This window comes from Nansenia antarctica (assembly GCF_963989245.1).
Source record: "Nansenia antarctica genome assembly, chromosome: 17".
Lineage (NCBI taxonomy): Eukaryota > Metazoa > Chordata > Actinopteri > Argentiniformes > Microstomatidae > Nansenia > Nansenia antarctica.
In genome coordinates, this window is record NC_137687.1 from 25231465 (window position 1) to 25243866 (window position 12402).

General features: G+C 45.8%; 1 protein-coding gene across 1 annotated transcript in view; it reads right to left on the bottom strand.

The window, feature by feature from the left end:
* Nucleotides 1–103: 103 nt before the first annotated feature.
* The window catches only part of mccc1 (methylcrotonyl-CoA carboxylase subunit), a 21711-nt gene continuing 9412 nt past the window's right edge, over nucleotides 104–12402 (bottom strand). The window contains exons 12-19 of the mRNA XM_080547804.1: nucleotides 12011–12120; nucleotides 7315–7531; nucleotides 5943–6029; nucleotides 2919–2968; nucleotides 2240–2377; nucleotides 1939–2046; nucleotides 1526–1597; nucleotides 104–1238 (exon numbers count right to left, since the gene is read on the bottom strand). Of these exons, the coding sequence (XP_080403930.1) occupies nucleotides 1104–1238; nucleotides 1526–1597; nucleotides 1939–2046; nucleotides 2240–2377; nucleotides 2919–2968; nucleotides 5943–6029; nucleotides 7315–7531; nucleotides 12011–12120 (917 nt within the window). The 3' untranslated portion in view covers nucleotides 104–1103. The remainder of the gene's footprint in view (nucleotides 1239–1525; nucleotides 1598–1938; nucleotides 2047–2239; nucleotides 2378–2918; nucleotides 2969–5942; nucleotides 6030–7314; nucleotides 7532–12010; nucleotides 12121–12402) is intronic.

A 12402-nucleotide genomic window follows, 5' to 3' on the forward strand; every position in this document is an offset into this window, starting at 1 on the left:
TACGCCTATTTGACACAGATCTGCTCAGGTTTGTACAGAGATTATGCGTCAGGAACGCTCCCTAGATCTTAACACTAGAACAGCCATGAGGGGTCATTTGAGCCCTGTGAGTAAAACAAAAAAAGTGTTATGTCTTTGCACTCGATCAAATTTCAGGACCCTCCTTTCATGACTAACTAGATATGTGCGTTCTACCACCCAGTATCCTTACATTTTCAAAATCACATCAGGATAAGCTAGTATAAAGATATTTTGCCGTTTTTTTCTGTGTAGGAAGCAGGCTAATTTACAAGCGGCCAACTAGTGGTCGATGTGTGTAAATAGCAGCTTGAGCATTGAAAAAGAGGGCTCTTATAGTAGGTAAAAAGGCACGGCCGTTCTAGTGTTAAAACAGCTACGGGCAACAAGACTCATGAGAGGACGAGATGAGGAAAGAGGAGGATCATGGGAAAGGAAGAAGAGCTGAACCGTACAGGGGTTCCAGACAGGATGAGAAGGAGAAGGCAGCGAGAACACTCTGAAGAGAAGAAGGCGTACAGGAGACAAAAAAAGAGTAGGAATACAAAAATCCAGATCTCTACGTTTACTGCGTGACACACCCCAATCAGAAACTTAGGGTTAGAAATCTACTTTTTTTTGTTCAGCCATTTTCCTGGGATCTGAAGGCAGCGGTACAGTCAGTGTGATCCTGGTAGATAGTGCGTAGGGTAGATGGGTAGTGTGTCCCCATAGGATGGCACAGCAGTGGCCTACTTAAGGAAACACCTCATGGTCCATCTCAGCCAGGGGAGGGAGGCTGGCGGAGGTAGAAATTGGAGGACGGGCTCACTGTAAAAAGCACGGGACGGAATGAGGAATGGGATCAGAAGGACTGGTATCAAAACGGGTGTCCGTACCGTTCCTCGTTCTGTTTCCGAGCATTGCGACGAGCCTGTCCTCCGATTTCTACCTCCACCAGCCTCTCCTCTGGTCGACAGTTGAATTCACCATGTCTCCTATGACTGCGGCTGCTGCTACCGCTAGTTTGAGAGCTCTCTCCCATTCTCTCACACACTCACTCTCTCTCTCTCTCACACACACACGAGAGGAGGATGAAGATAAGGTTATTCCTGGCTGGCCGCCGCCTCCTCCTCCTCCTCTTCCTCCAGCTCCACCAGGGGGGCGTGGCGGTTGGCCAGCGAGCCCTCGATGAAGAACACCTTCTTGATGACGCCTGACTTGGAAGCTCGGATGGTGTGCTGCAGACATGAGGAAGAGGAGGCAGTTAGTGTGTGTAAGAGAGAGAGAGAGAGAGAGAGAGAGAGAGAGAGAGAGAGAGAGAGAGAGAGAGAGAGAGAGAGAGAGAGAGAGAGAGAGAGAGAGAGAGAGAGAGAGAGAGAGATGGAGGGTGAGTGAGTGAGTGAGAGAAAGTGAGTGTGTGAGAATGAGAGAGAGAGTGAGTGTGTGACTGTGTGTGTGTGTGAGAGTGAGTGAGTGAAAGTGAGAGTGAGTGAGTGACTGAGTGGAGGTGGGATATAAGGCTCACCTCCATCTTCATAGCGTTCATGACCATCAGGGGGTCTCCCGCCTGCACTGTGTCTCCTACCTTCACCATCACCTGAGACAGACAGACAGACAGAGAGAGAGAGCGAGAAAGAGACAGACAGACAGACACACAGAGAGAGAGAGACAGAGAGAGAGAGAGAGACAGACAGAGAAACAGACAGGCAGGCAGACAGACAGAGAGAAAGAGTTTGACAGAGAGAGAGAGAGAGAGAGAGAGAGAGAGTCATGGATGTCACACTGTCAGATCAGAGACTGGAATTATCTTCCTTGTATTTTTCCCAGAAGCACTTTCAATTTAACAATCGACCTTCCAGAAAAAAAAAACCCTCTAATGATCACTGATAGACTGGGGCGGTACTTTGCAGTTGCCATGGGTCCCGTCGTCATAGTTACCTTCTCGATGGTGCCAGTCATGGGAGCCAGAGCCCCTCCCTCGGCCGCCGAGCCGCTGACCGCAGCCAGGTACTTAGGTACCGGAACACTGACCTCCGCACTGCCCTCCTGGAGGGGGGGGGGGGGCGGGGGGGGAGGAGAGAAGGAGGGAGGAGAGGGGTGAGAGAAGGAGGGAGGAAGAGAGGGGGGGAAGAAGGAGGGAGGAAGAGGAGGAGGAGGTTAGAGGACCTGTCCTATGTGAGTGGTCTAGAACACCGTGTGTAGAGTAGAGAGGAGTAGGTTCTAGAGAGTTGGGACGCACCATAGAGAAGAGGTGGACCGTGTTGTCGATGACGACCAGTTTGGGGCGGGACTTGACCCCGTTGACGGTGCAGTGGAGGAAGGAGGCGTGGCCTTCAGTCTCAATCTCCCCCGACACCACAAACACCTCCCCCTCAACCTGACCAGGGATCAGAAGGTTAATAACACACCACCAACACCACCAACACCTCCCCCCCAACCTGACCAGGGATCAGAGGAAGGTTAATCAGGGTTCCTACAAGTTTCAACAAGTCCAATTTAAGATCTTTTTAGACCTCTTTGAATCGAATTTTAGACCTATTCGCAACACCATATGATAGCTTTTCGTCATCCTTGAGGTGATGAAATTAGGGATTTCACTGCCATGCAGACAAAAAAGGAAGTGAATTGGCATTTTTCTGGTTCCAGCTTTATTCATTTCGAGGGTAAATAGATGTGGTCGGACTGATTTCCTTGTAGGATCTCATTTATAACACCTAGCACCTCATTTTTAGACAGAATAACTGGAATTTGGGACCTTTTTAGGCCTTATAAATCGGATTGCTGGATTTTAGCTTTTAAGGCTTTTTAAGACCAGCGCGGGAACCCTGTTAGTACACATGGAATACCTTACACACACACACACACACATTTATTGAGCCATTCCCCCGTGGCCCAGTGCAGACCCAGTGCAGACCTACCTCCATGCTGTAGGTGCCGTCAGGGCTGTATGTCACCACTACCTCCACCTCTGTAGGAACACAACCACACACACACACAGGGTTACACAACCACACACACACACAGGGTTACACAGCCACACACACACACACACACACACACACAGGGTTACACAGCCACACACACAGGGTTACACAGCCACACACACAGGGTTACACAGCCACACACACACAGGGTTACACAGCCACACACACAGGGTTACACAGCCACACACACACACAGGGTTACACAGCCACACACACACAGGGTTACACAACCACACACACACACAGGGTTACACAGCCACACACACACACAGGGTTACACAGCCACACACACACACACACAGGGTTACACAGCCACACACAAACACACAGGGTTACACAGCCACACACACACACAGGGTTACACAGCCACACACACACACAGGGTTACACAACCACACACACACACACACAGGGTTACACAACCACACACACACACAGGGTTACACAACCACACACACACACAGGGTTACACAACCACACACACACACACAGGGTTACACAACCACACACACACAGGGTTACACAACCACACACACACACAGGGTTACACAGCCACACACAAACACACAGGGTTACACAGCCACACACAAACACACAGGGTTACACGTCTGAATCTATTTTATAAAACGGATGGGTGAAATCAAGCAATCTGATTGGTTCATAGCCGTGGTATATTGAGCGTATACCACAGCTACGATTAGTAGAGCCTCATCACAGTTCGAAATGAATACGCCTGTTTCACGGTCAACATTCCAAATATAACAGACTTTTAATTCAATCTCAAGGACATTTTATCAACTTAAAAATAAATACAAATAAAAATCCTACCCAAAGTAACCATGTAGATTCCCAATATGTGGTCTGTTTATCAAAATAAAGCCTGTTTGAAAATGTGTCGAGACGTTTTCGGAGTGCCCTGCCTGCGTCCACTACAGCCGCGCGTTGACAGTTTTTTAGTGGGTGTACAATCAACGGAGACATCCAAATTAATGTAAATAAATAGATGCAAATAATGAAAATGTGTAAATAAATGCTAAATTCCTATGAAATCTACAATGCTAGTAGCCGAGGTTAATGAAAAAGAATGTTAGTGTTGTTGCTTAGCGACCAACTGCAATAAGAGGAACTATTTTATTTGAGGGGAACTATTTAAGATGATTAATTACGAATAAAAACTATTTGAATTTGAGTGTGCTTTTCTAATTCATATTGACAGTGTTGGTAACCGTTTTATAAAAGCAATAGCTCACTTCAGGCCAGTGGTATATGCTTATTATATCACAGCTAAGGGGGTTGCCGTCCCTCCGCTTCGCGTCGGGCCGAACAACGCCCCTTAGCTGTGATATAATAAGCATATACCACGGCCTGTCGTGAGCTATTGCTTAAATATACTTCTCTCTCCAACTCTCTACCTTTCTCTCTCTCTCTCTCTCTCTACCTTTCTCTCTCTCTCTTTCTCTCTCTCTTTCTCTTTCTCTCTCTCTCTCTCTCTCTCTCCTACCTCTCTCTCTCTTTCTCTCTCTCTCTTCTACCTCTCTCTCTCTCTCTTTCTCTCTCTCTCTCTCTCTCTTCTACCTCTCTCTCTCTCTCTTTCTCTCTTTCTCTCTTTCTCTCTCTTCTACCTCTCTCTCTCTCTCTCTCTTTCTCTCTCTCTCTTTCTCTTTCTCTCTCTCTCTCTCTTTCTCTCTCTCTTCTACCCCTCTCTCTCTTCTACCTCTCTCTTTCTCTCTCTCTCTTCTACCTCTCTCTCTCTTTCTCTTTCTCTCTCTCTCTCTTTCTCTCTCTCTCTCTCTCCTACCTCTCTCTCTCTCTTTCTCTCTCTCTCTTCTACCTCTCTCTCTCTCTCTCTTTCTCTCTCTCTCTCTCTCTTCTACCTCTCTCTCTCTCTCTTTCTCTCTTTCTCGCTCTTCTACCTCTCTCTCTTTCTCTCTCTCTCTCTCTCTCTCTCTCTCTCTTTCTCTCTCTCTCTCTCTCTCTCTTTCTCTCTCTCTCTCTTTCTCTCTCTTTCTCTCTCTCTTCTACCCTTCTCTCTCTCTTCTCCTTTTCTCTCTTATGGAGAATTATGAGGGCGAGAGTGAAATGTCTTAATGACGTCTGGTTATAGCTATATTAATAGCGAGGAGAACACATTTATAACTAATGAGACTTTAATTATTTAACGACTCATTAGGAAGATGGTATCGCCCGCTGTCCATTTACTGTGTGTGTGTCTGTTCTCTATGTGTGTGTGTCTGTTCTGTGTGTGTGTGTGTCTGTTCTCTATGTGTGTGTGTCTGTTCTGTGTGTGTGTGTGTCTGTTCTGTGTGTGTGTCTGTTCTCTGTGTGTGTGTGTCTGTTCTGTGTGTGTGTGTGTCTGTTCTGTGTGTGTGTGTCTGTTCTCTGTGTGTCTGTTCTCTGTGTGTGTGTCTGTTCTGTGTGTGTGTGTCTGTTCTCTGTGTGTGTGTCTGTTCTGTATGTGTGTGTGTGTTCTCTGTGTGTGTGTGTCTGTTCTGTGTGTGTGTGTCTGTTCTCTGTGTGTGTGTCTGTTCTCTGTGTGTGTGTGTGTTCTCTGTGTGTGTGTGTGTGTTCTCTGTGTGTGTGTGTGTCTGCTCTCTGTGTGTGTGTCTGTTCTCTGTGTGTGTGTCTGTTCTCTGTGTGTGTGTCTGTTCTCTGTGTGTGTGTCTGTTCTCTGTGTCTGTTCTCTGTGTGTGTGTCTGTTCTCTATGTGTGTGTATGTTCTGTGTGTGTGTGTGTGTGTGTGTGTGTGTGTGTGTGTGTCCGTTCTCTATGTGTGTGTCTGTTCTGTGTGTGTGTCTGCTCTTTGTGTCTGTTCTCGGTGTGTGTGTGTATGTTCTGTGTGTGTGGCTTGCCGAATCCAGAGACTATTATGCTATTAAGTTCCAAACCAGTTGTGTTAGTGCTGGAGTGGAACCAAAGTGTGACATCATCAACGTGGGCCATGGAGGTGTGTCCACTCACTCTTGTCCCCCAGCTGCAGAGTCATGGTCCTGGCCTGGAGGACGTTGAACCTCCGGCCACTGCTGGACCCAAACGGGGAGAAGGGGTCTGGAGACAGGAGAGACAACAGCATGCTTAGAGTCAACTACTGTACACACAGCAACAGCATCATCACCATCACCATCATCATAACCATGACCATCAACATCATCATCATCATCATCATCATCATCATCATCATAACCATGACCATCATCATCATCAGGGGCCTCATTTATAGAAAGTACTTTGGATCAAATTTGATCTTACCCGTTTTACGTACGTAGAAAACCACGTCAAAGTAGTGATTTATACAACGTCAACGTGAGTCAATTTGACCGTGGAAACGATCATAGCTCTACGTCAGGTCCTGACTTGACGTACGCACATTACCTACTGGTTATGCAGAGTTATTACAGGCATGTGAGCCGCACTGCCTACTGTAATTCATGCAAAGTTAAAGTGGCTCATAATAAAATTAACGATGTTGTCAGATCAGCCGAGAAAATGAGTTTAATTCAAGATTTAAAAGGAACGGATGTTTATGACTGTATTTCAGTCTTCCTTTATATGCCATTAGGTTATTGTATGGTGTAATCATTCTAAATTGAGGCGTGATAAAGGCGGTCGGGTATATCCCAGCCCTCCTTCAGCTGCATCCTGCCTGATGTGATCGGGGGAATTCGGGGGCGAGCGTTTGCGACCGCGCGTCTATTTCTGATAAAAGACAGTCGATCTCCTCCTCAGTAAAGTTTTTCTTCTTTCGTCTACCATCGTGTGAACTCGTCAAAGGTGCTGCACAACACCTCAACCAAGCCTATTGAAGCCGCTATCACAGGGCATAAATACAAAGCTCATTCGCCTGAGATCAATTTTAAGTATATTTGGTATTTATAGACGGCAGTACGTACGCAATTTTAAACAAGCGCAGCCCGTTTTATAAATAATGCTTACGTCCATTTAGGAAAATGTGCTTACGTGCAAGTCAAAGATGACGTTCAAGTAAGTTTTTATAAATGATGCCCCAGGTCCCTGAGATCACATTAAAATAAGGAGTTCATCCATTAATTAATCCTTTTCCCAAAGCGACTTAGAACAAACCCACCTGTGTAGAGCCCTGTGCTCTCCTCTAATCTACTCATTAATTATTCATGTATTCATTTACCAAATCCAATTAATGGGACAACGTCTATTGTCTCTGGATAAGTTACATCAGATAAGATTCCATAACAAGCTCTCCTCCATCAAACATTCTCTCAAAAGACATTATTATTATTATTATTATTATTATTATTATTATTATTATAACATTATCAAATATACATGTATAAATGTAGCACCAATCTCTCCCCACCGTTGGACAGTTGTGTGAAGGCCCTGGTGTTGTCTCTCTCTCTGAGGAGGAGCCCCAGGGCGGCCTGGCACACCGTGGCCCGGGACGGAGGCTGGCGGGCGGGGAACAGCGATGCGTAGTGCTGAGGGATGAAGCTGGTCGTCACGTTCCCGGCCTCAAACTCTGGGTGGCCGGACAGACTGAGCAGGAAGTCTATGTTGGTGTGCAGACCTACGATCTGAGGAAAGGAGAGGGGGGGAGAGGAGGGGAGGGGAGGGGAGGAGAGGGGTGGAAAGGAGGGGAGGGGAGAGGAGGAAAGGAGGGGAGGGGAGGGGAGGAAAGAGGAGGAGAGGGGGGGAAAGGAGGGAGGGGAGAGGAGGGGAGAAGAGGGTCACTCAGGGTTCCTACAATTCAAATTTAAGACCATTTAAGACCTTTTTTACACCTCTTTGGATATGATTTTAGACCTATTCGCGACACCATATGATAGCTTTTTGTCATCCTCGAGCTGATGAAATTAGGGATTTCACTGCCGTACAGACGAGGAAGCAAATTGGCATTTTTTTGGTTCCAGCTTGATTAATTTCCACGATCCTTGCAAGATCTCGTTTTTTAAGACCTAGCACCTGATTTTTAGACCGAATAACTGAAATTCAGGACCTTTTTGGGCCTTATGAATTGGATTGATGGATTTTAGACTTTAAGGCTTTTTAAGACCAGTGCGGGAACCCCGTCACTCCTTATCCCATATCAACACCTAGCCCCTCTACACCCTATGCACTTTTGGAGATCTAAAAATGATTCGATAGGTGTAAGAAATATGTCTTAAGCCTAGTTTATCAGAGGGCAGGATGGAGCTAGCTGGCTACTGAGCAGCAGTAGTGGAGTTTGGAGGTTTGACCCTGTTCTTAACAGTACATCTGCTCTGCTCTGCTTTCCTCAACTGTTCTGACATCTCTCTCTTTCTCTCCCCAGACCAGGGCTGGACTGGCCATCTGGCATACCGGGCATTTGCCCGGTGGGCCGCGGCAGTTTTGGGCCGAGCCGACCGGCAAAATAAAAAAATAAAATACAAGTTCTTTTTTTTTTTTTTACCAGCCGCCCCGGCCGAAAGCTACCATCGAACGGCCCATAAATCGAAAGCTGCCATTGAACGGCCCATAAATCAGGGACAGCGGCCCATTGGCCAATTTTCTATACAGACACTGGGCTGGCCCAATCAACAGAGAGAAGGGGGGGGGGTCAGGGGTCACGCACGCACGCAGCACCAGACCTCCGTCTCAGTTTCGCGGTAGTTTTGGGCCGAGCCTGCCGGCAAAATCAATTTAGTTAGCCTGGATAGTTACTAGATAGATACTGAGAGAGATGGAGCGCAAAAGCACACTAAAACGGAAGGGAGGCTGGGAAAAACTTAGGGAGAAAAACAAAAAGAAACTCGAGGCAGATGCTGCCAAATGTGTAAACATTAGGGACATGTTTGCTGCACCCTCAAGTTTACCACAGCAGCAACAGCAACAGGTTGAAGAGGAGGCTAGCAGGGAGGAGCGGGAGCAGGGTACAGATACAGAGGATAGAGAGGATACAGAAGAAGCGGGGCCGAGTCAGCCTGTAACCGTTGACCCGGTAAGGAAAATATAGGTAGCTGTTAGGGGTGTAACGGATCGCCCCCCACGGTTCGGCACGCATGTGTACCGCGGATCAATTGCAAAATGTAACCAAGTAATAATATTACTTAATATTAGTTAATATCCCTTGTAAATCACAATGTAGAGTTGCCATGAAAAGATAGACGGGACAGTTGCGTGCTTTGTTTTACTCTAAAGCGCAATGATAGGTTGATAATGGAAAAAAAAATCTAGAACAACAAGGCTGCGTTCGTAAATTCGCTCTGGAATCTGATCACTGAGTACACTGGTCTACTTGCACTGGTACCATTGCTTACTGTATGTAGTCGTCTTTGTAGTGGTTTGGGGGAATACTACAGTGTGTCATATGACTGTACAGCACAGTAAATAAGACGAGTATATAAGGCAAGTATTTTTGTGCTGGTGGGTGTGGTCCGACCGATTGGGGTGGGCCTGTCTGGGCCAAAAATGCCAGGGCCTAATTTTTGTCCCAGTCCAGCCCTGCCCCAGACGGATACTTTTCAGCAAAGGCTCTGTGCTTGTTCTGGAAATGTCACTACCCATCTTCTTCACTACCCATCTGAAGACCCATCTCTTCAGGTTACACCTTAACTGCTCCTCCAGAGACTTCTACTGCCCCCCAGCACTGCGTCTCCTGAGACACCCGCTTTTCCCCTTTACTGTCCCCTAAAACTTCTATTGCCCCCCTTGTACTGTTTCTCTGTTTCTCCAGTGTCTTAAATTTTAAAAAGTCTAGGTTTAGAAGAAGGTGATAGAAGAAGACTTTTCCTTCTATCACAGAGACTGCCAATGGCCCCGGGCCTGAGCTGGATTACTCTTCCTGCTACGACTGGTGGATTGATGATTCACTTGCTTAGTCAAATGTATTGATTGTAAGTCGCTTTGGAATAAGGCGTCTGCTAAATGCCAAAAATGTAAATGGAATGTCTTTCAATATAATTTGTTGTTGTTGTTTGCTCATTTCTCTCCTGCAGATCAGCAGACCAGCAGGGCTCGACAGTGCGACTGTTTTGGTCGCATTTGCGAGTGAATATATTTCTGTGCGACTTGGAAATACATTCAATCGCACCAGTGCGACTAAAAGACTGCTGAACTACTGTCATGCGCAGTCAAACTTATGTGTATAAGCGATGAGGGAATGAAAACTGAACAGAAACGCATGTCGCAGAAATGCTTCACGCGAGTCCTATATGTGCTTAAAATGCGCATAATGGGTATATGGGATACAGCTCTCATAGTTCGTAGCGCTGTGTTTTGTTAGCCGCTAGCTGCTAGCAGCGTTTGCTTCCGGTTTCATTACAAAGAGGTTAACCCTATATGTGCCTGACGTCTAACAACATTCAAATGACTCTAACTTCATATTTTTTCGGATTTCAATGTATGACACATCATTTGAAAGCTTATGATCCGTAGTTCCAATCCACAACACGTCACATTTGAAAGTGTTTATGTAATTTTTTTACATTTGAAAGTGTTTTTTGTTTATATATATTTATATTATACAATTTACCAGTCATATTCTGGAATGTGTCTAAATGTTAAATTTCCATAAGTATAAGCAAAATAAAGTAACAGTTTGTAAATAAATAGTAGCATTTAAAAAAAACAAAAAAAAACACGAGCCGCGACCCAAAAACCGAGGTTCATACCGAACCGTGGGCCAACTGAAATTAATATTCTTACTTCCCCTTTACATTGTGTGAGTCTCCATTTTTATTACGGCTAAGAGCCGGTTATGATCATTTTGATATGAATGAATGGACTTTATTGTCATTGCTACAGTACAGGTACCAAACAACGAAATTTAGGAGGGGTGGCTCCCCTGGTGTTAGGAAAGGGGAAAAAAATTAAAAATAAAAAAATCACAAGAAGGGAAGGAGCTGGTTTACATAAATAAAGGCTATGTACACTATCCACTGTACTATACTGTACAGATAGACGACTAGGGTTGTCTTGTCATATTGCACAATAGTATTATTTCACATTTATTTAAAGTGTCACAGTTTGCAGGCTTGAAATGTACATGTTTGTGCCTCAGCACTACACCTGATTTTTTCAGTCCAGCAGCTGCCATCAATCCGTCCAGACTGTCCAGGGCCCAGAACTTAGGTCTTTGCTGTGTTCAGGGCCTGGACGGCCCTGTGGTAGAAGCTGTTCTTCAGTCTGTTTGTCCTTGCGGCCAGGGTCCTGAACCGCCTTTTCGAGGGCAGCCTGGTAAAGTGTTCGTACCCAGGGTGGGTCGGGTCCCTGGAGATCTTGGAGGCCTTCCTGAGACAACGTGTGTTGTACAGCTCTTCCAGAGAGGGGAGGGGGGCGCCGGTGATCTTCTGTGCTGTTCTCACGACTCTCTGTAGCGCATTTCTCTCCGCTGTTGTGCAGCTGGATGTTATGTTATGATTATGATAATTTGTTGTCGTTGTTGACGAAAATTGCGCAATTTTCATTGTGCTACTGAAATTCTTGGTGTGCTACTACATTTTTCAACATGGTAGCACAGTGCTACCTGGGGAAAAGGTAAGCGTCAAGCCCTGAGTAAGCAGCAGCGTTGGCAGTAGAAACACATCTGTCCACCACAATTAACACTAGAAGAGCCTGTGAGTAAAATAAAAAATTCTATCTTTGCACTCGATCAAATTTCAGGACCCTCCTTTCATGACTTTTCCTAGATATGTGCGTTCTACCACCCAGTATCCTTACATTTTCAAAATCACATCAGGATAAGATAGTATAAAGCTGTTTTGCAGTTTTTCTGTGTAGGAAGCAGGCTAAAAAAGTTTGTTTTCTCGGTGTGTAAATAGCAGATGTACATTCTAAAAAGGGGGTCTATTTGACCCCCAAGGCGGCTCTACTAGTAGGTAAAATAGGCACGGCTGTTGTAGTGTTAAATTAACTATTTTCCTCCACAACTTTTCTTTTTTGGGATTTGGAATCCATAGCTAGGGAGACTCATGACAGCAGAATGTTTTGTCAAAGCCACAAGGAGACCCCTGGTTTAGGACCATTATCTTTCTCTTGGTTTTCTCTTGGTTTTCTACACACACGCGCACACACACGCACACAGGCGTTCTTACGTTGTACTGTCGTAGGTTGTATCTGAGCTTCTTCAGGGCGGCAGAGCGGTCCTCGCCCCACACCACCAGCTTAGCGATCATGGGGTCATAATGGGCAGACACCTCGTCACCTGGAAACATACACACACACACACACACACACACACACACACGAGTACAACAGCCAACAGAACCAAATCACAAACTCATAGCTGAGTTGGCTGTCACCAACACTGGATACACCACACATGTTACTCTGTCTGTCTGTCTGTCTGTGTGTGAGAGTGTTATTCACTTGGTGTGTGTGTGTGTGTATATTACTCGGCATGTGTGTGTATGTTACTGTGTGTGTGTCTGTATGTTACTGGGTGTGTGTGTTACTGGGTGGGTGTGTGTGTATTTCCTGTACGTGT